Source organism: Anomaloglossus baeobatrachus, chromosome 5, assembly GCF_048569485.1.
Source record: "Anomaloglossus baeobatrachus isolate aAnoBae1 chromosome 5, aAnoBae1.hap1, whole genome shotgun sequence".
In the NCBI taxonomy this organism is placed as follows: domain Eukaryota; kingdom Metazoa; phylum Chordata; class Amphibia; order Anura; family Aromobatidae; genus Anomaloglossus; species Anomaloglossus baeobatrachus.
In genome coordinates, this window is record NC_134357.1 from 544276805 (window position 1) to 544300791 (window position 23987).

At 43.5% G+C, this 23987-nt stretch overlaps 1 protein-coding gene across 1 annotated transcript in view; it reads left to right on the forward strand.

Moving 5' to 3' along the window:
* Window positions 1-23756, forward strand: part of LOC142312226 (uncharacterized) — an 84332-nt gene extending 60576 nt beyond the window's left edge. The window contains exon 9 of the mRNA XM_075351135.1: window positions 21459-23756. Coding sequence (XP_075207250.1) covers window positions 21459-23581 — 2123 coding nt within the window. The 3' untranslated portion in view covers window positions 23582-23756. The remainder of the gene's footprint in view (window positions 1-21458) is intronic.
* Window positions 23757-23987: the final 231 nt, after the last annotated feature.

Here is a 23987-nt window from a genome sequence, read left to right on the forward strand (position 1 = left end):
AGGCTAGGTCCGGTAAGGACCTCACTGAGCATGTCCGTGAGGTGGCAGGCCCTGATAGGGCAGAGGGTGTCAGGTGTCCTGATGACGTGGCAACTCCGGACTGGCTCGCAGAGGCCCGCCTCTATGATCTGGCACCTCAGTATTGGTCGTCAGACGATGACTGGTGAAGTGTTTGGGGCGTGGCTGCCATGAGGTCATCAATGATGTGGCGGTTCCGGATAGGTCGCATGTAACGTCACTGATGACATGGCACTTTGCTATTGGACTTTGGTGGTTCCACCCTGGGTTTGGGGCGGACCCAGGTTATAAAAGGGGCTGGAGACAACATGGAGGTGCGCAGTCTTCACATTTGCTCAGTCAGAGCACAACTCCATATTAGAGCCTCATTGCGGCATAAGCCTATGTTGGGAAGCGGTAGGTAGGGTTAGGCGAACGGTGCCTGTCACGCCAAGATTCGTGGCTCGGCACATCAGGGTCAGGCGCCGTGCTTCCCTCCTGCCGTTCCAGTCTTGCTATAGCAGCCCAGTGGTGTTAACTGGGTTGCGGCTGCTGTGCTTCCTGTCCGATTGTGCCCCCTACGCACACGGAAAACGCACCTGCTGTGCCACCTGTCCGATTGTGCCCCCTACGCACACGGACAACGCACCTGCTGCGCCACCTGTCCGGTTGTGCCCCCTACGCGCACGGACAGTGTACCCCAGGACACCTGTGGAGTTAACAGGGTGTTCCTTATCCTCCTCGGCTTCCCGGTCAACGCTACTGGTGTACCCATCTGGCCTGACGTGTCCTACGCACACGTGACCAGTCGAGAGGTGGCCAGAAACGCTAATCGGAGGACCGCTCGGCCTGACGTGTCCTACACATATGGCCGACTGGGCGCTTTCGTGGCGGTCTTCCGGTCAACGCTACCTGGTTACCACCCGGCCTGACGTGTTTCCTGCACACGTGGTTGGTGTAGCGCTAGGTGCACCAAAACGCTAATCAGGTTGTCATCCGGTCTGACGTGTCCCAACACACGTGACCGGTTCCCAGAGTTCCTGGGTTATCTCAGAGCCATCCAGCTCTATAGTCTCCGCCTAACCCTCAGGTGCCAGCAGCTCCTTTGTCATCTGGAGCACGGTGGGCCCCGACTGGCGATTAGGATATATACCCCCTGGTCCTAATCTGCCGGTTCCCCCGTAACACAGCCATTACGCTTGCGCAGGAAACTGCAGCACTATATATGGAATGGCACAGATAACACACGCGCGTTGAGCTGCAATATTATATGAGACTAGGTGCAGTGGGTACATATAGGCAGGTTTCAACATAGCAGTCAGTGATATACAGAAAGCTACATTAATATGACAACCTAATTTCAGCTATTAAAGGCACTGTGCCAGTCATGCAAAAATACATAAGTACATGAAACAAACATGACATGTGTTACAAAATATCACATGTCCACACGTTTTATTCTGTGCTGAAAAATCACATAAGATGTTAATGGAACCAGATGAAAAAGGTGCATGCGTACAAATATATATACATGGACACACACGCCCATAGACCTACACATATACATATATATATATATATACACACATATGCATAAATGCAAATATGTACCATCCTACATGCAGTTGCAAGCAGGTTTGCACTCCAAAAAAATACACACATAGTCTCAGGAAGGCAGCCACCACAGACATTCATTACCCAAAAAAACCATATAGACTGGGCCACGTGGCAATGAAGGGGAGAGGGAGAAAAGAAGGAGGGAAGGGAGCACAAGTCAGGGCTGAGAGTATCCCCAAAGTGAGACTAGGAAAACATATGTCAAAATACCCCGGACAAACAATACGGACTTATAAGCTGACATAGTTGACAGTTCATACATATGCAAAGAACGGACATCTTTTATCAGTTATTCCCTTAAGGTATAATCACCACCAAACAGTTAGAAAGTTATCAGCACTAGTATAAACAATCAAACAAGAGGTATGATTGTAGAGGTCCTACATATGGGACAGTCAAACAATTATGCGTAGAGGTTCGGTCCATTTCTTCTTAGGATGCAAGTGTACCCCCAAGTGGTTATACGGTCTTCTTCTCAAGCCTGTAGATGTTCAATCCTTGGACAAGCCAACAGTCTGCCATATTGGTTCAGACAAGTCTTCAAATATAATCATCTGAAAAATTTAGTAAATCAGTAAACGTACAAAAAACAAAAACGGCAAGAGGAAAACCAAAGAAAACACATGAGACGAACCATCCACCCCAAAAAGGGGCGAGGGAAACCCATCCAATGGAAGAATGTAAACCCCTCCGGGACTGAACACAAATGCCTAAACAGGGCAGCAGCATGGACAGAGGCCCAATAGTGGGATACAATATAAGGACCATCGTCAATAGTGCTGGCCGGAGAAGGTCAAGAAGGTTCAGTGAGCATTTTTATTTCTTGTAGAAACCTGTAAACAGAAGTTCCTCGTTGAGTCCATTAGGAGAGAGGCTCCGTAGTTGGTAAATCCATTTTGCCTCTCTTCTTAGCAGTTCATCTGATAGTCTACCCCCACGAATGTTAGAGGACACGGATTCCAACACCAAAATTTGGACACCCCGAAGAGAACTATTATGCAAATCTACAAAATGTTTGGCCACGGATGTGATGGGCTTACCTTGGGCTTGATCTTTCTTCGCCCGTCCAATGTCCGAGAAGTGATGCTGTATCCGCCGTCGCAATTCCTGAGTGGTCTGTCCAACATATAGTTTTGGACAGCCACATAGAAGGAGATAAACCACATTCTTCGTCCGACAATTGGAATAAAATTTAGTTGTTATAGTCCCTGGAAAGATAGAAATTTCAATACATCTCTTAGCAGCCATAAAGGGGCAGATGGTACAGTTACCACAAGGAAAGGAGCCGACCAATTTATGCCCTCGACCCAAAGAAGTAGTGGGTCTTTGGAAATGGCTAGACGCTAAAGGAAAGAATATCTTTTAAATTTCTAGCCCGTTTTGCAGTGAGCTTGGGGCGAGTACTAATGAATGGAACCAACCTGGGCTCACTGAGCAGAATGTCCCAATTTTTCTCCAATATTCGCCAAATCTTATCCCAATGGTTGTTATACGCAGTTATAAGATTATGAGAACAATTCCCAATAAATGAGTCATATGGTGTGCACGCTGTCGGTATGTATGTACCCCGACAGGGTGCATGCACTACTCGTACAATATACAAAAACAGGAGATACAACGAGTATATATGCAAGAAAAATATTTTTATTAATATGAAAGAGACATGCGCAACACAGCACGGAATATAAAAACAACTACCAATAATTCAAGGGGGGCACAAGGTATAGAATGTAAAAAAGTTGTCATGGGTTGTCAGTGTATAGGCATATCTCAGGATAGGTTAATATAATAGTATGATAAGACTTAGTCCATATGTGTCTGCCCCTAATAGTCGTGGAAAAGGTAAGGCCAAAAAAATTTTTTTATAGACACAGCACAGGACAGAAGGAAAAACTGCAGAGGTACTCAGTCCATACGTGTCCGTCTCTAGTAGTCGTGAAAAAGGTAAGGCCAATATGTCCGCATAATCCAGAGCAAAAAAATTGTGTAATGCACTGAGACTCAGCTCATATAGGTATGTCACTGATAGCCGTGGCAAGAGTAAGGCCAATCAGTTAGTGATATAGAGACATAACACAAGACCAAGGGTGTAAAAAGACTCAGTCAATGCATGTTAGTCACTGATAGCCGTGAAACCAGAAAGGCAGATCAAAGAGACCTATTTTATAGGCACTATACAGGACAGAAGGCTATACAAATATAGTAGGACTAAGTCTATATATATCTGTCAATGGTAGCCGTGGGAGAGGTAAGGCCAGTTAAAAACTGTATTGAAAGGACCCAAGATAGAGAAAAAGTACTGCAGCAAGAGTCGCCCGGTCAATATAAACAGTAAATAGATGTTAAAGCAATAAAGTGCAAGTGCATACAACTATGCCGGGGTCCCGAAGGACTCATGTGCAGAGAATTGCGGTCATATAAAATACAGTGTAATGGATACAAGGACAACACCTAATACATGATCAATTACAGAGTGCACATACCCACAAGGAACAGGATCACCACCAACGCGCGTTTCGCGAAGGTACTATTGCTTTCTCAAGGAGGAAACCCTACTGGCATTGTATACCCAATGGCTATAAATAGCCCCATAGTGATGAGCTATTAAGATCAGGTACACAGGCACAGGAAAAGGAAAGGGTATGGTGCAGCAGATAAAAACGCCCATACAAGATTCTGATAGGGCATTTAATAAGATGGATAAGGCCAAGCACCAATAAGAAATGATAGAGTCGCACAGGAGGTTAATGCATGTAAACATTCATAAAAATGAAGTATGAATGGGTATACAATGCCAGTAGGGTTTCCTCCTTGAGAAAGCAATACATGCATTACACAATTTTTTTGCTCTGGATTATGCGGACATATTGGCCTTACCTTTTTCACGACTACTAGAGGCGGACACGTATGGACTGAGTACCTCTGCATTTTTTCCTTCTGTCCTGTGCTGTGTCTATAAAAAAATTTTTTTGGCCTTACCTTTTCCACGACTATTAGGGGCAGACACATATGGACTAAGTCTTATAATAGTATGATATTAACCTGTCCTGAGATATGCCTATACACTGACAACCCATGAGAACTTTTTTACATTCTATACCTTGTGCCCCCCTTGAATTATTGGTAGTTGTTTTTATATTCCATGCTGTGTTGCGTATGTCTCTTTCATATTAATAAAAATATTTTTCTTGCATATATACTCGTTGTATCTCCTGTTTTTGCAGTTATAATATTGATGGTACATGGCTCACTACGTTGTTTGCCCCGAAAGGTGTCGGACCTTGGGATATGGGCAGAGTGCTGAAAAGCTTTAGAGACCACCTTGCGTGGATACCCTCTTATAAGAAAGCGTGTGGTGAGATCCTGTGCTTCATTCCTGAAGGTGGTGAAATTGGTAGAGTTACGGCGTACCCGAAGGAATTGGCCCTTGGGTATGCCATCCCGCACATGCCTAGGGTGAAAAGATGTATAGTGTAATACACTATTGGTCGCAGTCTGTTTCCGGAAAAGAGAGGTAACAACACGATTTTCTTCCAAAGAGATCTTCAAATTAAGGAAGTCCACAGAGATAGTTGAGATATTTGATGAGAGCCTGATATGCCACGGATTGTCGTTGAGCTGAGCGATGAATTTTTCACAGGACAGACGGTCACCTGTCCAGAAAAACAAGACATCGTCGATGTATCTGTACCATTTTGCCACATTGCGCTGAAAAGGGGCGGTGAGTGCCACGTGTGTCCCCTCCCACCAACCCAAAAATAGGTTGTCATAGGAGGGGGCACAACGGGCACCCATCGCGGTCCCAGAAACCTGCTTATAGAAAACACGATCAAATACAAAAAAGCTATTCTGTAGGACTAGTTGTAGCAAATCCAAAAGAAAGGAATCATGCTTTCTATCACCTGTTGACCGCTGATCAAAGAAGTAGGTGACCGCCTGGATGCCCAAATCATGTTCAATACAGGTGTACAATGACTCAACGTCCATGGTGACCAACAGAGTACCAGCATGCAGTTCCACTTGCTCCAATTGGGTAATAAGATGTGATGAGTCCCTGATGTAAGAGTCAAGAGCGAAAACATAAGGCTGCAGGTAAAAGTCCAGGTAAACACAAGCACGTTCATACAGGCCCCCTATGCCCGAGATTATTGGCCTACCAGGTGGGTCCACCAAGGACTTGTGGACCTTGGGGAGCATATAGAACGTGGGGGTGATAGGAAAACGTGTTGTGAGAAAATCTTTCACGCTTGGAGATGATACCCAAATCAAAGGCTCGGCCCAAAAGTCTATCCAAACGTTCTTTATAGGAATCAGTGGGATCCGAGGGAAGAATTGCATAGAAAGTAGAATTCTTAAGCTGCCAAGGGAGGAAATGTGGTGTTGTGGCCCGTTGACTTGTATATCAGGGAAGCGCATAGGCAGCTTAAGAATAGATCTCTTTGAAGATCTCTTTGGAAGAAAATCGTGTTGTTGCCGCTCTTTTCTGGAAACAGACTGCGACCAATAGTGTATTACACTATACATCTTTTCACCCTAGGCATGTGCGGGATGGCATACCCAAGGGCCAATTCCTTCGGGTACGCCGTAACTGTACCAATTTCACCACCTTCAGGAATGAAGCACAGGATCTCACCACACGCTTTCTTACTAGAGGGTATCCACGCAAGGTGGTCTCTAAAGCTTTTCAGCACTCTGCCAATATCCCAAGGTCCGACACCTTTCTGGGCAAACAACATAGTGAGCCATGTACCATCAATCTTATAACTGCGTATAACAACCATTGGGATAAGATTTGGCGAATATTGGAGAAAAATTGGGACATTCTGCTCAGTGAGCCCAGGTTGGTTCCATTCATTAGTACTCGCCCCAAGCTCACTGCAAAACGGGCTAGAAATTTTAAAAGATATTCTTTCCTCTAGCAATTTCCAAAGACCCACTACTTCTTTGGGTCGAGGGCATAAATTGGTCGGCTCCTTTCCTTGTGGTAACTGTACCATCTGCCCCTTTATGGCTGCTAAGAGATGTATTGAAATTTCTATCTTTCCAGGGACTATAACAACTAAATTTTATTCCAATTGTCGGACGAAGAATGTGGTTTATCTCCTTCTATGTGGCTGTCCAAAACTATATGTTGGACAGACCACTCAGGAATTGCGACGGCGGATACAGCATCACTTCTCGGACATTGGACGGGCGAAGAAAGATAAAGCCCAAGGTAAGCCCATCACATCCGTGGCCAAACATTTTGTAGATTTGCATAATAGTTCTCTTCGGGGTGTCCAGATTTTGGTGTTGGAATCCGTGTCCTCTAACATTCGTGGGGGTAGACTATCAGATGAACTGCTAAGAAGAGAGGCAAGATGGATTTACCAACTAAGGAGCCTCTCTCCTAATGGACTCAACGAGGAACTTCTGTTTACAGGTTTCTACAAGAAATAAAAATGCTCACTGAACCTTCTTGACCTTCTCCGGCCAGCACTATTGACGATGGTCCTTATATTGTATCCCACTATTGGGCCTCTGTCCATGCTGCTGCCCTGTTTAGGCATTTGTGTTCAGTCCCGGAGGGGTTTACATTCTTCCATTGGATGGGTTTCCCTCGCCCCTTTTTGGGGTGGATGGTTCGTCTCGTGTGTTTTCTTTGGTTTTCCTCTTGCCGTTTTTGTTTTTTGTACGTTTACTGATTTACTAAATTTTTCAGATGATTATATTTGAAGACTTGTCTGAACCAATATGGCAGACTGTTGGATTGTCCAAGGATTGAACATCTACAGGCTTGAGAAGAAGACCGTATAACCACTTGGGGGCACACTTGCATCCTAAGAAGAAATGGACCGAACCTCTACGCATAATTGTTTGACTGTCCCATATGTAGGACCTCTACAATCATACCTCTTGTTTGATTGTTTATACTAGTGCTGATAACTTTCTAACTGTTTGGTGGTGATTATACCTTAAGGGAATAACTGATAAAAGATGTCCGTTCTTTGCATATGTATGAACTGTCAACTATGTCAGCTTATAAGTCCGTATTGTTTGTCCGGGGTATTTTGACATACGTTTTCCTAGTCTCACTTTGGGGATACTCTCAGCCCTGACTTGTGCTCCCTTCCCTCCTTCTTTTCTCCCTCTCCCCTTCATTGCCACGTGGCCCAGTCTATATGGTTTTTTTGGGTAATGAATGTCTGTGGTGGCTGCCTTCCTGGGACTATATGTGTAATTTTTTGGAGTGCAAACCTGCTTGCAACTGCATGTAAGATGGTACATATTTGCATTTATGCATATGTGTGTGTGTGTGTGTGTGTGTGTGTATATATATATATATATATATATATATATATATATATATATATATATATATATATATATATATATATATATATATATATATATATATATATATATATATATATATATATATATAATGTGTGTGTAGGTCTATGGGCGTGTGTCCATGTATCCATGTATATATATTTGTAAGTATGCTCCTTTTTCATCTGGTTCCATTAACATCTTATGTGATTTTTCAGCACAGAATAAAACGTGTGGACATGTGATATTTTGTAACACATGTCATGTTTGTTTCATGTACTTATGTATTTTTGCATGACTGGCACAGTGCCTTTAATAGCTGAAATGAGGTTGTCATATTAATGTAGCTTTCTGTATATCACTGACTGCTATGTTGAAACCTGCCTATATGTACCCACTGCACCTAGTCTCATATAATATTGCAGCTCAATGCGCGTGTGTTATCTGTGCCATTCCATATATAGCGCTGTAGTTTCCTGCGCAAGCGAAATGGCTGCTTATTTCAGTCTTCTATGGCTTCTAGCGCTTTTAGCCTACTGCGCATGCGCATACTACGTAAATTGGGCATCTAGTGAGATTCTTCATACCGATCGTTACTACGGGTATCTTCCTAACGCATGCGCACATGCGATCCCGCATGGCATTGTTTACTCATGTGACTGGGATCACGTGGCAATATGGCAGCTTCCACCGGGCGTCCTCCGTTTCCATGGCACATTCTCTTGACCTCATTTCCACATGCTGGTAAGCAATTTTGTAATTACGTTGTAGCATAAAAAGGCACGTTGTTTTCCACACCACACATTTCCCCTGAGGAAGCTACACCTTGTTTGTAGCAATACGCGTGGGGCTGGTGCCTCATCCCTCTATGCCATGCTTTTGCCCCCCTGTGTGTCCATCTGTAGGTAGTATTGGCCTCTCTATTTGTGCTTAGCACTATATTTATTACTGCTGATATTGTTATGTGCTGTTACTATTGTGCATTGCCAATCTAGCCTGGTTTTGACCGAGGCATGTCAGCTTGACTCTTGTCTCTGTTATGCTGACTGTCCTGGTCCATGGACACTGTTTATATATTTATTTCATTATTTCATCCTAAGTGGGGTTCTGGCTTTTGGAGGTTTTGAGGTTGTCTTTGGGTGTCATACCATTGGCACCCTCAGTGTGTGTTCTCTTAAGCTGTATGCTTTTTAATTGTTTTTATTTACATGTGGTACTTGTGTCTATGTTTAAATAAAGATATTTTTGTACATTATTTATCTGGTGATCCCACTTTTTTTGCACATTCCTTCTCCTTGTTTTTGCTTCAGCATGCCACGATCGGCGCACATCTCAGCTGATTTTCACAGCTGAGATGTGTGCCTGCTAGGCAGGAGCAGAATCGTTATCTGCTCATGCAGTTTAACCCGTTAAATGGCGCTGTCAATATGTGACAGCACCATTATAACGGCATCGGCGGTAAACTTTTACTTACCACCCGATACCGGAAGTCACGTGACGTGATCAAGTGACTTTCGGTAGTTGTCATGGTAGCACAGGGTCATGTGATGACTCCTGTACTAGACATGAATTACTTTCAGTTTCACTCGGCCCGCAGCTGAGTGAACTAGAAAGTGACCGTATCTGCTGTTTACAGCTGTGTAGCTGGGATCAGCAGATAGGGCAGAGCGATCGGATTGCTGATCGCTATAGCCCCCTAGGGGGACTAGTAAAATAAAAAAGTTAAACATTTTTTTTTAACAAATTACAAAAAAACCTAAAATTTCAAATCGCCCCCCTTTCGCCCCATTGCAAATTAAAGGGTTAAAAAAATATACACACACTTGGTATCGCTGCATTCAAAAACGCCCGATCTATCTCAATTAATCTGATCAGTAAACGGTGTAGCGGCAAAAAACTTCCAAACATCAAAATTACGTTTTTTTTGTTGCCACAACTTTTACGCAAAATGCAATAACAGGCGATCAAAATGTAGCATCTGCGCAAAAATGGTACAGTTAAAAACGTCAGCTCGAGACGCAAAAAATAAGTAGTCACTGAGCCATAGATCCCGAAAAATGAGAACGCTACAGGTCACCGAATATGGCGTAAAACGTGCGCCACTTTTTTCGGACAAACCTCTGTTTGTTTTTTTTTGTGTAAATCAGATTTTATTCGAATAAAGAACATGTTTACAAGTTATAGGATAGGCAACATATGATATACAGTAGAATAACTCAAATCTTAGAGGTAATAAGTAATACAACACTTTTCTACTTGCATAATAATTCCTTTTGACTACACACTTCAGGTCAGACCATCATCACCCATGTAATAGCTTTGCTTTGGAGATGATTCCCACTGGGTGACCAACAATCCTACCCCCATACAAAAATGTATGCAGCCTTGTTTAGAAACGGGAGGCAACGTAGATGCACAAAGTCCCTGAGATGACAATCCTTTCTAACAATATAAACATAACATAAAATGTACAAAGAGGAAAGAAAGATGAGAAAAGAGGAAATGTAGGGGGAGAGGGAAAAGAAAAGAAGGACGAAGAAGATGTCTCGTCTGGGCAGCCCCCGGCACTTTTGTTTTGTGGAATGGACAATCAAAGAGGTCTCACGCCCCCAACTGAAGCTTGAAGCCATAGTACCAGGTCTGGTGTCTCTCTGTACATAATCCACGGCGCCCACAGCCTGAACACTCGCTCCCCCGAGTCAGACGCCTGGCCGACCAGCTCCTCCATCCTATAGATGTGGTTCATCTCGGCCACCAGTTCAGCCCGCGAGGGCACTTTGGTCTGCCTCCAGTACCTTGGGATTAATCTCCTTGCCCCCGTCAAAAAATGCCTTAACAGGCTTCTCTTGAAGTTGGTGATCGAGATATTGCTTAAGGATAGAAGAGCCAGTTCCGGCGTCGGCTCAAACCTAGTGGATGACACTTTATTCAGAAGGGCAAACACCTCTAGCCAAAAATATTGTATGAGAGGACAAGACCACCACATGTGGATGTATGAGCCTCTATCGTTTGAGCATCTCCAGCATTCTTCAGAGACAGATGGGAACATGGAATGAATTCTGGAGGGGCAGTGATACCACCTAGAAACTATGTTGTAGCCCCGTTCCTGTAACGCTACATCCAGCGACGACTTGTGGGTAAAAAGTAATATTTTTGAGCGTTCCTCACGCGTGAGGGGTCTCCCCAAATCCACCTCCCATTTCAAGAAGAAAGGGGCATCATCCTCCTGTCCAGACAACTCAATCTGGAACATTTTGTATAGCAGGGCAATGGTGTGTTCCAGAGGCTCTCCCCCCAGACACAGAGACTCAAAGGGCGTCAAGGGCCTATAAAAGTTAGTTTGTGGTTAAAGGGAGTTAATAAAGCTCTTCAATTGCTCATAACCAAACCAAGCTCCTGTGGGAGTGCGGTTGTCAGGAAAAAAAGAATGAAGGGGCCTCATACCCACATTGGACACTAGATCCCTCATTATGGACACCATGCCTTTGGACATGTGAAGAAATATGTTGCCTGTTAAATCTGTCGGGAGTAGAGAATTATTATGTAAAGGTGTCAGTGGTCCAGGTATAGTGGAAATGCCCAGGAGTGCGTTCGAACTCCTGAGAAATGAGGACAAGCTCTTTACGAGGAACGGCCTGGCCTGAGTGCACGGGTGCGAAGGGGCTGCTAACCACGCTACGAGAGGGGCACAGTCTGTCTGAGATATCTCCACCTCCACCCAGCGCTTAGAAGTTTTGTTATGGTAGAGATCCAGAAGGCATGTTCCCAATGAAGCAAGGTGATATTTTTTAAGGTCTGGAAGGCCTGCCCCCCCGCAAGTCTAGGCTTGTTCAGGACTCTATAGGCCAGCCGAGGGCATCTGTGTGCCCAGACGAATCTGGTTATGGCCGTTTTTAATCGTGAAAAAAGTTAAGTTGGCAAGGGTATGGGAATTGCCTGGAAAAAAATATAACAGGTGAGGCAGAATATCCATCTTTATGGCATTTATCCTGCCTAACCAGGGTATTGGCAGCTTATTCCATTTCAGGAGATCCGCCTCTATCTTCCCCAAAACTTTAAGGATATTAGCTCCGTACAAGGACGAGACATCAGCAGTCAAGTCAATACCAAGATATGACAATGAAAGGGGAACGACGCTCAAAGCTGATCGATCACCTGGTGCGTAAGGGAAATATTAAGCGCCTCCGACTTGTGCATGTTCATTTTAAAATTGCTCAGAGAGCCAAATCTGTGAAGTTCCAACATAATGTTCTGATTTATTTTTTTTTAACCCCTTATATAAAAGTAAACCTATACATGTTTGGTGTCTACGAACTCGCACTGACCTGAGGCATCACACCAACAAATCAGTTTTACCATATAGTGAACACAGTGAATAAAATATCTCAAAAACAATAGTGCTATCACACTTTTTTTTGCAATTTCTCTGCATTTGGAATTTTTTTGCCATTATCCAGTACACTATATGGTTATGATTTCATTTAAAAGTACAGCTCGTTCCGTAAAAAATGAGCCCTCACATGACCATAGTGACTGAAAAATAAAAAAGTTACGTCTCTCAGAAGAAGAATGGCAGAAAAAAAAAACGGAATGCGAAAAATCGGCCGGTCGTGAAGGGGTTAATGATATACGTCCGAACCAGGATAATCTTATTGTTATACGAGTTATTATCCTTCTGAGAATAGGGAGGTAGTTGAGCTGGTACAATTTAGAATGCTAAGAGGGAACTGAAAGCCACAGATAAGTAATAGCAGAGTTCTGTCATTTAAAGGCTAAGTTTTCTTTAATATGAGCCACCTCATATTAAGGCAAGGACATATTGAGAGCCTCTGATTTGGAATAGTTTATTTTACAGTTACTAAGGTGGCTAAATTTCTTGAATTCTTTAATTAGTGAGGGAAAGGAGATAAACAGGAGGAGGACGACGTCTGCATAAAGAGCAGACTTGCGGTGGTCTCCTGCAGATATCCCGTGAATGTTGGGATTGTTTGATTTCTGTGGCTAGGGTTCAATGATAAGAACATAGAGTAGGTGGTAGAGGGGGCAGCCTTGGCGAGTACCATTATGTATTGTGAATGGGGGAGGACAGGAACCCATTAACTCTTAGCTCTCGCCGAGGGGCCCCTATACAGGCAGGAGACTTTTTTCCATAAATTGGGCACTCAGTCCCACTTGGCGTAGTGAAGCCACCATGAAGTCCCAACTGACACTGTGAAAGGCCTTTTCCACGTCGATAGAGAGAAGGCAGACAGGGAGTGCTCTTTGCTTTGCCTGAGTCATGAGAATGAGAGTTTTAATTGTATAGTCCCTCGCCTCTTGACCCATGACGAAGCCAACCTGGTCATTATGTATAATCCCAGTAAGCATGGGAGCTTTAGCGAAGATTTTGATATGTGCATTGCTAAGTGAAATAGGTCGATAGTTAATGACAATTTTATGATCTTTTCCAGGTTTGGCCAGGGACTAGGCAACAAAAGGGGAGTCCCCCAAGATAGAGCCAAAGACTTTCATTAGAAAGAGGACAATTTGGTCTTCAAAAACTTTATAAAATGTAGAGGTAAATCTGTCAGGACCTGGGCTGTTGGCGTTTGGGGAGGCTTTAATAATGAAGGAGATCTCCTCTTCAGAGAAATTCTCCTCTAAGGCTGCCGTATCCTTGTCAGGAAGCCTGCAGAGGGTGGTCTGGTGGACATATTCATTACGCTGGTTTCACACCAGCGTTTTCCTGCCGCACTCGCAGATCCGGCACAAGTACAGTACATTAAAGTTCACTGGCAAGCTCCGGGCACATGCGGTCATGTGACCGGAGCATGTGACAGCATGTGACCGGGGCTTGCCGCTCTGTCTGTGAACCGTATTGTACTGTATTGCCCTTATGCCGGATCCGGCAGTGCGGCAGAATACCGCTGATGTGTTTGTGCCCTTAACTTTACGTTTGAAGAACTCTGGGGACATATCGTCCGATTGACCTTTTAAATTGTAGAGCTCGTTGTAAAAGGAGTGGAACAAGTCTGCAATTGGATTGGGTCCTGGGTAAGGATGCCCTCTTTATTTTCAATTTTAGGGACGTGACCAGTGGCATTTCTAGGGTGTATAAATTGGGCCAAGGTTCTCCCACATTTATCTGAGTGCTCTTATAAGTATCAGCTTATCTTATTTTTTGCCTTTTGTATTTTTAGTCAAGAAGATCCCTAAGTTCTTCTCTGGCTTTCATTAAATCTGCATATACAGAGAGAGGGTCTGTTTATGAGACAATTTCATGGTACTAATTCACTGTAAGAACAAGACAGCAAGAGAGGTCCTCTTTCTTTAATCTAGCTCCATGTTTGATTGATTAATGGGCCTTTTACTATGCACTTCATTGCTCCCACTGTGTCGGAAGATGGGTTGAGTCACAGGTGTGGTTCACCAGAAATTCAGAAATGGAGGTCCAAATTTCGTTACAGCATAAATGATCTTTGAGAAGGTTTTCATTAATGCCATGGGTATTGGGAGCTGTTAAGAAGGGAAAAAATTATCATATACAAGAGCGTGATCTGACCATGATACATTCCCTATAGATGCCTTGACCTGCCAAGTCAAAACATACTGACTTAGGAGGATCATGTCAATACGGCTATAGGAAGAATGCGCAGGGGAGTTATAAAAGTAGTCCCTAGTGGTGGGATATAAAGCACGCCAGACATATACCTATTGCATGTTTTGAATGAGAGTTCTTATCTTTCTGCTGGACAGGAAGTGGCGACTTGACGACATGTCAATGTCTAGGTCAAAAGTCAGATTGAAGTTTCCACCCGCCACTAACACGCCCTCCATACAGTCGGCTAGTTTTGTCAGGAAAGTGGCGCAAACCAGTGAAGGGTCACTGTTGGGAGGTACCAGTTAGCAATGGTGTACACGGTGGAGTTGATACAAAATCTCAAAAACAGGAATCTACTCCCAGGATCCGCCATACAGTCCTTCACTTTGTGAACCAAATTTTTGTGTAGGGCAATGGAGACAACCCCAGATGTGGAGTTGGGGTTGGAGCTGTGAAACCAGGAGGTGTAATTCCTATCTTTCAGCACAGGGAGGCAACCTGACCTAAAATTAGTTTCTTGCAGCATGAGAATATGGATATGTTTTTTATGCATCTCGTATAAGATCTGTAATTTTTTTTTTAGCTTTTATTTAGTCCTCTTGTGTTGTAGGATCCAATATTAATCTGTGTCATTTTACTTAGGAGTATGCTTAAGGATCAAATCGGGATGGAAGGACAAAAGGGGAGAAATAAACACAGGGGAAAGAAGAAAGAGATGGGGAAGAGGAAAAGGGGTAGGAATCAAGAGAAGGGTAAGGAAAGGAGGAGGAGGCGGCAAGAGAAGAGGATAAAGAGGAAGGAAGAGAGGAGAGAGTATAGTAAAATAGAAAACTGAGATGCAGAGAGAGAACCAAAAAGTTAGGCCTGTTAAATGGGGTAAATTAAAGCAAATGTCTAATAGAGACATACGGTCCCCTACAGGGGATAGGCTTTCTACAAAGGAGCTCCCCTTGCTGCCCCGGACTAACTCACTCCTCTGAATAATGACAGCCCACACACGAAGCCCTCAAAATTAGAATGAGTGGAAGAATGGGAAGGAGCAAATTGAGGGGGGAGAGAAGGTTTGGCCATAACTTATTTGTTACTACCGGCGACGGAACTCCATGGGGTAGCCACTGCCTCCTCCACAGAGAGTGGTCCAGGAGAGTCCATGGAAGTGAAACTGCATCAGAATTTAATATTTTGAATCAAAGGCAATAGTATATCAAAACAGGTGTAACATGTTAAGAACTGGGAACTTATGGCATTAAAGGGTATACATTACAAGGCATTCTAGCAAATAGAAACTCCCTGAAAAAGAAGGCAGGTTATCAAAACAAAGCCAGCTGAAAAGGCAGCAATAGGTTTCTCACAGCTCAGGAAGGGATGACCTTCTTGTTGCAGCTTCTTCTGTCACGTCAATAACCTGGGAGGGCGCTGTGGGAGGCCTCTAAGAACTCCATGGGGATCGTGGGCCATTTCGTGATCTCCACTTTTGGTAGGGTAAGAGCCGCAGTAAAGGGTTTAATGTCCCATATGAAGCGGAGGATGTGAAGTTGGCCATCACGTCTCACTTGCAGGCGAGTGGTCTTAAGGCTCTTGCTCTTTGAAGGGTAAGGTGGGACAGGTCAGGCAGGATTTGGAGCTTGACCTTCTGGAAGGAGGCTGCTGCTCCATCCCTAAACCTCTCTTGGACAGCCTCCTTTTGCACATAATGATGTCTCGTGGGCGATCAAGGTCTGAAGATCTCAGGCCTAAGGCTCTTAGGATTTTGTTGAACACTTGTTGAAGGACCCATGGGAGATCTTTGGAATCAATGTCTTCCAGAATGTCCACTATTCTCAGATTGTTGCGGCAGCCCCAGTTCTCAGTGTCGTCCATTGCTTCTGTAAAGTAGTGAAATTGTTGAGAATGGACATCTAAGATTTGTTGATGAGTATATTATCCTGTAGGGACTGGATTTTATTTGCTTGAGTCTGTACTTGAGTATCAATTCTCTAGATGTGTGTAAGTTAGAGAGTTCGGTACGATAAGCATTTTCAAGCCTTACTACAAACACCACCATATCTTCCCTAGAGGGTATGGTATTGATGCGGGCTTGGAGGTCTCTCAATTCAGCTAACACTCCCAAACCAACATGGAGGGATCACAGGGAGCAGTGCTGCATGCAGGTCCCACTAAAGGCTCTATTCCCATATAGACTTTGCAGATAAGCAGGTGTCACACACAGCGACAACGACGTCGCTGCTACGTCACTATTTTCTGTGACGTTGCAGCGACGTCCCGTCGCTGTCGCTGTGTGTGACATCCAGCAACTACCTGGCCCATGCTGTGAGGTCGCCGGTCGTTGCTGAATGTCCAGCTTCATTTTTTGGTCGTCACTCTCCCGCTGTGACACACACATCGCTGTGTATGACAGCGAGAGAGCGACGAAATGAAGCGAGCAGGGAGCAGGAGCCGGCGTCTGGCAACTGCGGTAAGCTGTAACCAGCGTAAACATCGGGTAACCAAGGGAAGACCTTTCCCTGGTTATTCGATATTTACCTTCGTTACCAGCCTCCGCCCTTGCTGCCAGTGCCGGCTCCTGCTCTGTGCACATGTGGCTGCAGTACACATCGGGTAATTAACCCGATGTATACTGTAGCAAGGAGAGCAAGGAGCCAGCGCTAAGCAGTGTGCGCGGCTCCCTGCTCTCTGCACTGTTACATGTAGCTGCAGTACACATCGGGTTAATTAACCCGATGTGTACTGTACCTAGGAGAGCAAGGAGCCAGCGCTAAGCGCGGCTCCCTGCTCTCTGCACATGTAGCACAGCGACGTTATGATCGCTGCTGCGTCGCTGTGTTTGACAGCTAAGCAGCGATCATAACAGCGACTTACAAGGTCGCTGTTACGTCACAGAAAATGGTGACGTAACAGCGACGTCGTTGTCGCTTAGTGTGAACCCAGCTATAGATACTACATGAGGCTGATTGCCATCATATATACGGAGGGGAGATAGGGAAACGCCAGGCACTTCCAAAAGGGTCACAACCCATGAACTCCCAACCCCTGATATTGCAGCAGTATTTTGTGGGTAGGTGTCTGGGCAGGAGGTTGTCAGCCACTGTACCGCACGGTGCCTGGGTTGCAGGGTGCACTGGAGGGTCGGGACCCATCCACCATCCAGTACGATGAGAGAGGCAAAGGCAGGTGCCGGTGTCCATTGTGCACCTGTCAGCTTTGCATTATATGGCTGCTCGTACGAGTTCCTGGCCAACACTCCACTGCATACTGCATCTCGATTGCAGTCGCCCATCCGGGGTCCCACAGAAGTCACCTTCTGCACCGTTAGCATCCATCTGTTCTTGATGTTCAACAGCCTGGCTGAGCCCCTGGTAATGAATCCAGACCACTGGAGCCATGTCTAGCTGACGGGTCTGACCAGGATCCTGTGATGCCTTCCTTGCGCTGCATGCCATAGCATGGCTGGGGGAGCTGGCGGCCATGTTTTCTGTATCCTGGATGGTGGGAACTGCCGAGGCCCCTGAGAAAAAACGCTGTATGCCTCTGATGGCGACTTGGACTTCAAATTAGGGATGCTTGGATGGTTTCCCCCTTCTTTTGTAACTCATAGTCCGTAGCCAAGGACCTGAGGGTGTGATAAATCAGCAGACAACCAGGATAGGTTAGGGAGTCGAGGTGAAGTGTGTCCTCACTCCTTCATAGCCAGACCACACCCTCGTAGGAGATATTTTAAACAGAAATCAGATCTCGTTAGGCATAAGAGAATTCATACTGGTGAGAAGCCATATTCATGTTCAGAATATGGGACATGTTTTGTAAATAAATCACATGTTACATATGAGAGAACTCACACAAGGTGGAAGCCATATTCATGTCCAAAATGTGGGAAATATTTTGTACAGAAATCATATATTGTTACTGGGAGGAATATGATAGATCCATACATGGCAATCATCTGCCAATCATATACTTTATATTTCCACACATCCTATTCAGGAAAGAAATCCAATGCCCAAGATCCTGGAACAAATGGTAGGTGACAAAGTTAATCAGAAAGAGGAAGTTCCCTGATAAAGTTAGGCCTCCTGGTGACAAAAAGTAATTTACCTAAGAAAGGGGGCAAGTGATTGGTATACCCAGAAAAGCTTCAAAGACTACTGCCAGATTAGATGGCAGCCCAGCAAATTAGGAATATTGGGGCATGTGCAGCTCCCATAAATATGGCAGGCATATTTTCGGCTGCGGGATTGTGAGACGTACGTAACACTTAATTTGCTTTAATTGTGGGATGTAATTATTAACTGGCTGCTTGAAGACAATAGACAAATAATTATATTTCCTAGCTATGAATAGATAAAATCATAATAGGAACCATGATAACAATATCTTCCGCTTGGGACACTTGGAGGCGGAGATATGAGGAAAGCTGCCTTTTCATAACTCTCTAGAACCTGATCATCCCTTGTCCAGTCCTGTCATAGGTCACCAGAGGAGAGGCATGTGGGTGTGTCGTGGGTTCATAAAAACCAAAGCAGACATTTTGGAGGTGTTCTCTCAGGAGAGGCCACATCCAGTAAACGTGCTGACAGTACCAAGGAAACAATTGACTTCACAGCGCCTCCCCTGTGCCAAGCCAGCACCAAGGCTTAACATCTAAGGAAACTGTTAACTGATTAATGTGTTTGCAAATACCTTTTTGTGCTACTACCTTGCTTCTGCATTTCTAACTGTAATATCCGTACATTTCTCATGTTTATATTGATTTATCTAGTCTGCCCTTAAAGGTAAGGTATCGCGCTTTTTTATTTTTGTATTAAAAATAGTGATTATGAAATCAAGTATTTTTAATACAAAATGAAAATCGCAGCTTGTTTAGTTTTTATTTAATTCTAATTTTACTGGAGGCACTAGGGGCCATGCTGGATTTGCTGTGTGTGTAACGACAGTTACTCACTCCTTTATGGCAGCCCCTGTGCATAGAGAACAGTGGTCAGGATCCGACCCCATCATTTACGTTACAGTGGGCGTCTGCTGTGACCTGGACGCGCCCCCTGGGCTGTCCAGATCACAGCAGAGGGAGGAGATCAGCGCCATCATTGTGGAGCTCACAGCGTATGCTGTTTGCTTCACTATACCCCTGTCTACCACTGGGATATGTGAGTACGGGCCGCCGCCCCTCCCCTCTTCTTCCTTCCCCCCGTTACCATCTCCGATGACAACCCATCCCTCCGCTCTCCCCAGCCCCCGCTCTGCCCCCGCTACTGCTACCGCCGCCCCTCCCCCCGCCGTTACCATCTCAGATGACACCCCCTCCCTCCGCTCTCCCCAGCCGCTGCTGTGTGTGTGTGTGTGTGTGTGCGTGTGTGCCACTGCATGTAAGTACCGCCGCTGCTACTGTCTGCACGGCTGTATATCTAATCCTCTCCTGTGTGATACTGTCTGCACGGCTGTGTATCTAATCCTCTCCTGTGTGATACTGTCTGCACGGCTGTGTATCTAATCCTCTCCTGTGTGATACTGTCTGCACGGCTGTGTATCTAATCCTCTCCTGTGTGATACTGTCTGCACGGCTGTGTATCTAATCCTCTCCTGTGTGATACTGTCTGCACGGCTGCGTATCTAATCCTATCCTGTCGGATACTGTCTGCACGGCTGTGTATCTAATCCCAGCCTGTGGGATACTGTCTGCACGGCTGTGTATCTAATCCTCTCCTGTGGGATACTGTCTGCACGGTTGTGTATCTAATCCTATCCTGTGGGATACTGTCTGCACGGCTGTGTATCTAATCCTATCCTGTGAGATACTGTCTGCACGGCTGCGTATCTAATCCTCTCCTGTGTGATACTGTCTGCACGGCTGTGTATCTAATCCTATCCTGTGTGATACTGTCTGCACGGCTGTGTATCTAATCCTGTCCTGTGTGATACTCCTGCTGTCCTTGGTGACACTTTAGACATTTCTGGTCACCCACAAAATGGCTCTGCACTGTGTCCCTACATGTCATTCTCTGTTATCTGTTGTAAACACTCAGATTGGGAGGGGGGAGGCGTGCCATCACACACAGGAGAGCAGACTCCTCCCACTTTACTGCAGCTGTAATCTTTGAGTTTTTTCTACATTGGATTTCTGTAGATTTCAGAAGCTGCTCCCCCTTGTGTTTAACAGTGGAAAATATCAAACTTTAAGGTTCTTTTTTTTTATATATTTTGCTCAATTAAAAAAAATAATAATATTTAAAAAAGACATTAAAATATTATTACTTTACATTTTTTCAGTTATTGAATTTTTTTTTTTCTGACGATACATTCCCTTTAAGGCAATTAAATATATAATTTTAATCTTGGGTTGTTTTTTTTATCTCAATCCCCAAATCCCCACGTGCATGTTATCGGTGCAATATCACAAGTTACCTGGGTTGGTTTCTCTTTTAACTAGGAACTAATGGCAACATAAAACTACGCAAAAGTGGACCTTATGTACCCCTTGAGATGCGGAATGTCAAGGGTTGGCACAAGTGACAAAGCGGTATCACATGGCTCCGACGTATTAGAGATATCATGGTGGGGCTGCGAGGTGCAGTTTCATCAGTTACTCACAAGAAATTATACAGTGGACAAGCTATACGAATGTGGAAAAATGTTTTTAAATGAACTAAATCTTGTCGCACAGGAGAGAAGCCTTTTTCATGTATAGAATGTGGAATAATGAGATTTTCATTTAAATAACTTTTTGGTGGCTTTTTATACCAATATATGGGAAGCTTTATGAGCAAACAGTTGAACACCAACCACATACTACTGGATCATGCTATGATCGTCTTAGTCGGTGAACTGTCATTGTCTTAGTGAATAATTCAATTTTGCTGCATAACTTGCCATTTCTATAGACATTTAAGTAGAAATGTTGAAAAATATAAATTTCAAGAATATTTTATTTAAAAATAATAATTTGTTTTATTCTTGGCAGAAGACCGTGACAGGAGATTGGAGGGACAACTGACATCTTCAATTTTTAAATCCGATGACTTTGAGATCACACAGGATACAGTTGAAGTGAATGCCATTACTCCAGATTATCCATCATCCCTTCACAGCAAAGATCTATCATCTGATCCTATGAAACAGGTTCTCTCTTCTAATTCATCACAGACCACTAAGAAAAATAAAATTCACAAAAGAGGCATTAAAAAACAAACTGCTCTTAAAGAAAAGAAACAAATTTCAAATTCAGAACATGGAAATAGTTTTCCCCTCAAAATATCTTTTAAACATCAAAAAAGTCACACGGACGGTGATAGATTTTTTTGTTCTAAGTGTGGGAGATATTTTAAACAGAAATCACATCTTGTTTGGCATGAGAAAATTCATACTGGGGAGAAGCCATATTTATGTTTAGAATGTGGAAAATGTTTTGTGCAGAAATCCCATTTTGTTAGACATCAGAGAACTCACACAGGGGAGAAGCCATATTTATGTTCAGAATGTGGAAAACGTTTTGTAGATAAATCACATCTTGTTAGACACAAGAGATATCACACAGGTGAGAAGCTGTATTTATGTTCAGAATGTGGGAAATGTTTTGTAGATAAAAATCATCTTGTTACACACATGAGAAGTCACACAGGGGAAAAGCCTTTTCCATGTACAGAATGTGGGAAATGTTTTGTAGATAAAAATCATCTTGTTACACACATGAGAAGTCACACAGGGGAAAAGCCTTTTTCATGTTCAGAATGTGGAAAAGGTTTTGCATATAAATCAGATCTTGTTGCGCATCAGAGAATTCACACAGGGGAGAAGCCATATTTATGTTCAGAATGTGGAAAATGTTTTGCATTTAAATCAAGTTTTGCTAGACACAAGAGAATTCACACAGGGGAGAAGCCACATTCATGTTCAGAATGTGGAAAAGGTTTTGCACATAAATCACATCTTGTTATACACAAGAGAAGTCACACAGGGGAGAAGCCATATTCATGTCGAGAATGTGGGAAATGTTTTGTACAAAAATCATATCTGGTTAATCACATGAGAAATCATACAGGGGAGAAGCCTTATTCATGTTCAGAATGTGGGAAATGTTATGTAGACAAAATGCATCTTGTTATACACATGAGAAGTCACACAGGGGAAAAGCCTTTTTCATGTTCAGAATGTGGTAAATGTTTTGCATCTAAATTAAATCTTGTTCCACATAAGAGAACACACAGAGAGGAGAAGCCATATTCATGTTTAGAATGTGGGAAATGTTTTGCAAATAAAATGCATCTTGGTGTTCACAAGAGAAGACACACAGGGGAGAAGCCTTTTTCATGTTCCGAATGTGGGAAATGTTTTACACAGAAATCACATCTTGATGTACACACGAGAAGTCACACAGGAGAGAAGCCTTTTTCATGTACAGAATGTGGGAAATGTTTTGTAGGGAAATCAAATCTTGTTACACATCAGCAAATCCACACAGGGGAGAAGCCATTTTCATGTTCAGAATGTGGGAAATGTTTTGCACGTAAATCACACCTTGTTTCACATCAATCGACGCATGTAGAGGTGAAGTCTTTTTCATGTTCAGAATGTGGGAAATGGTTTACCCGTAAATCATTTTTTATTACACATCAGAGATCTCACAGAGAGGAGAACCCTGTTTCAAGTTCAGAATGTGGAAAATGTTTTGTAGATAAAAAGCATCTTGTTACATACAAGAGAAGTCACACAGGGGAGAAACCTTTTTCATGTTCACAATGTGGGAAATGTTTTTTACAGAAATCATATCTTGTTAAACACCAGAGAAGTCACACAGGGGAGAAGCCTTTTTCGTGTTCAGAATGTGGAAAATGTTTTACACAGAAATCAAATCTCATTTTACACCAGAGAAGTCACACAGAGGAGAAGCCTTTTTCATGTTCAGAATGTGGGAAATGTTTTGCAGAGCAATGTCATCTTACTAAACACCATAGCAGTCACATAGGGAAGAAATTTTTTTACTGTTCAGAATGTGGGAAATATTTTAAGCAGAAATCTGATCTTACGATACACCAAAGAATTCACACAGGGAAGAGGCCATACTCCTACCTAGATTTTGAAACCTGAATTACTGGAAAATCATATTTTGTTGACCATCAAAAATAATGTGCATGGGGAGAAATTTTCTAGAGAAATTGTAAAAAAAAAAAAAAAAAGAGACCATTGTATAATTGATTGAGAAAGGTAAATTACTTTAGAAGTTAATGAATCAGTAGAAATTTGCTTAAACTTGCTCATGGACAGAGGAATGGGAATTTCCATGGTATGTGTGATTACATTTTCATGGTCAAAATCTAAGAACTGTTCTTGATCACATTTGAAAAAATTACAATTTAAACACATACCATGGAAATTCCCATTCCTCTATACATGAGCCTGTTTGAGCAAATTTCATCCGAGACCTTATTAGAATTACAGGATGAAACATCTAAAGATAATACGTTTAACCTCATAACGACGGCCGTACGACTTA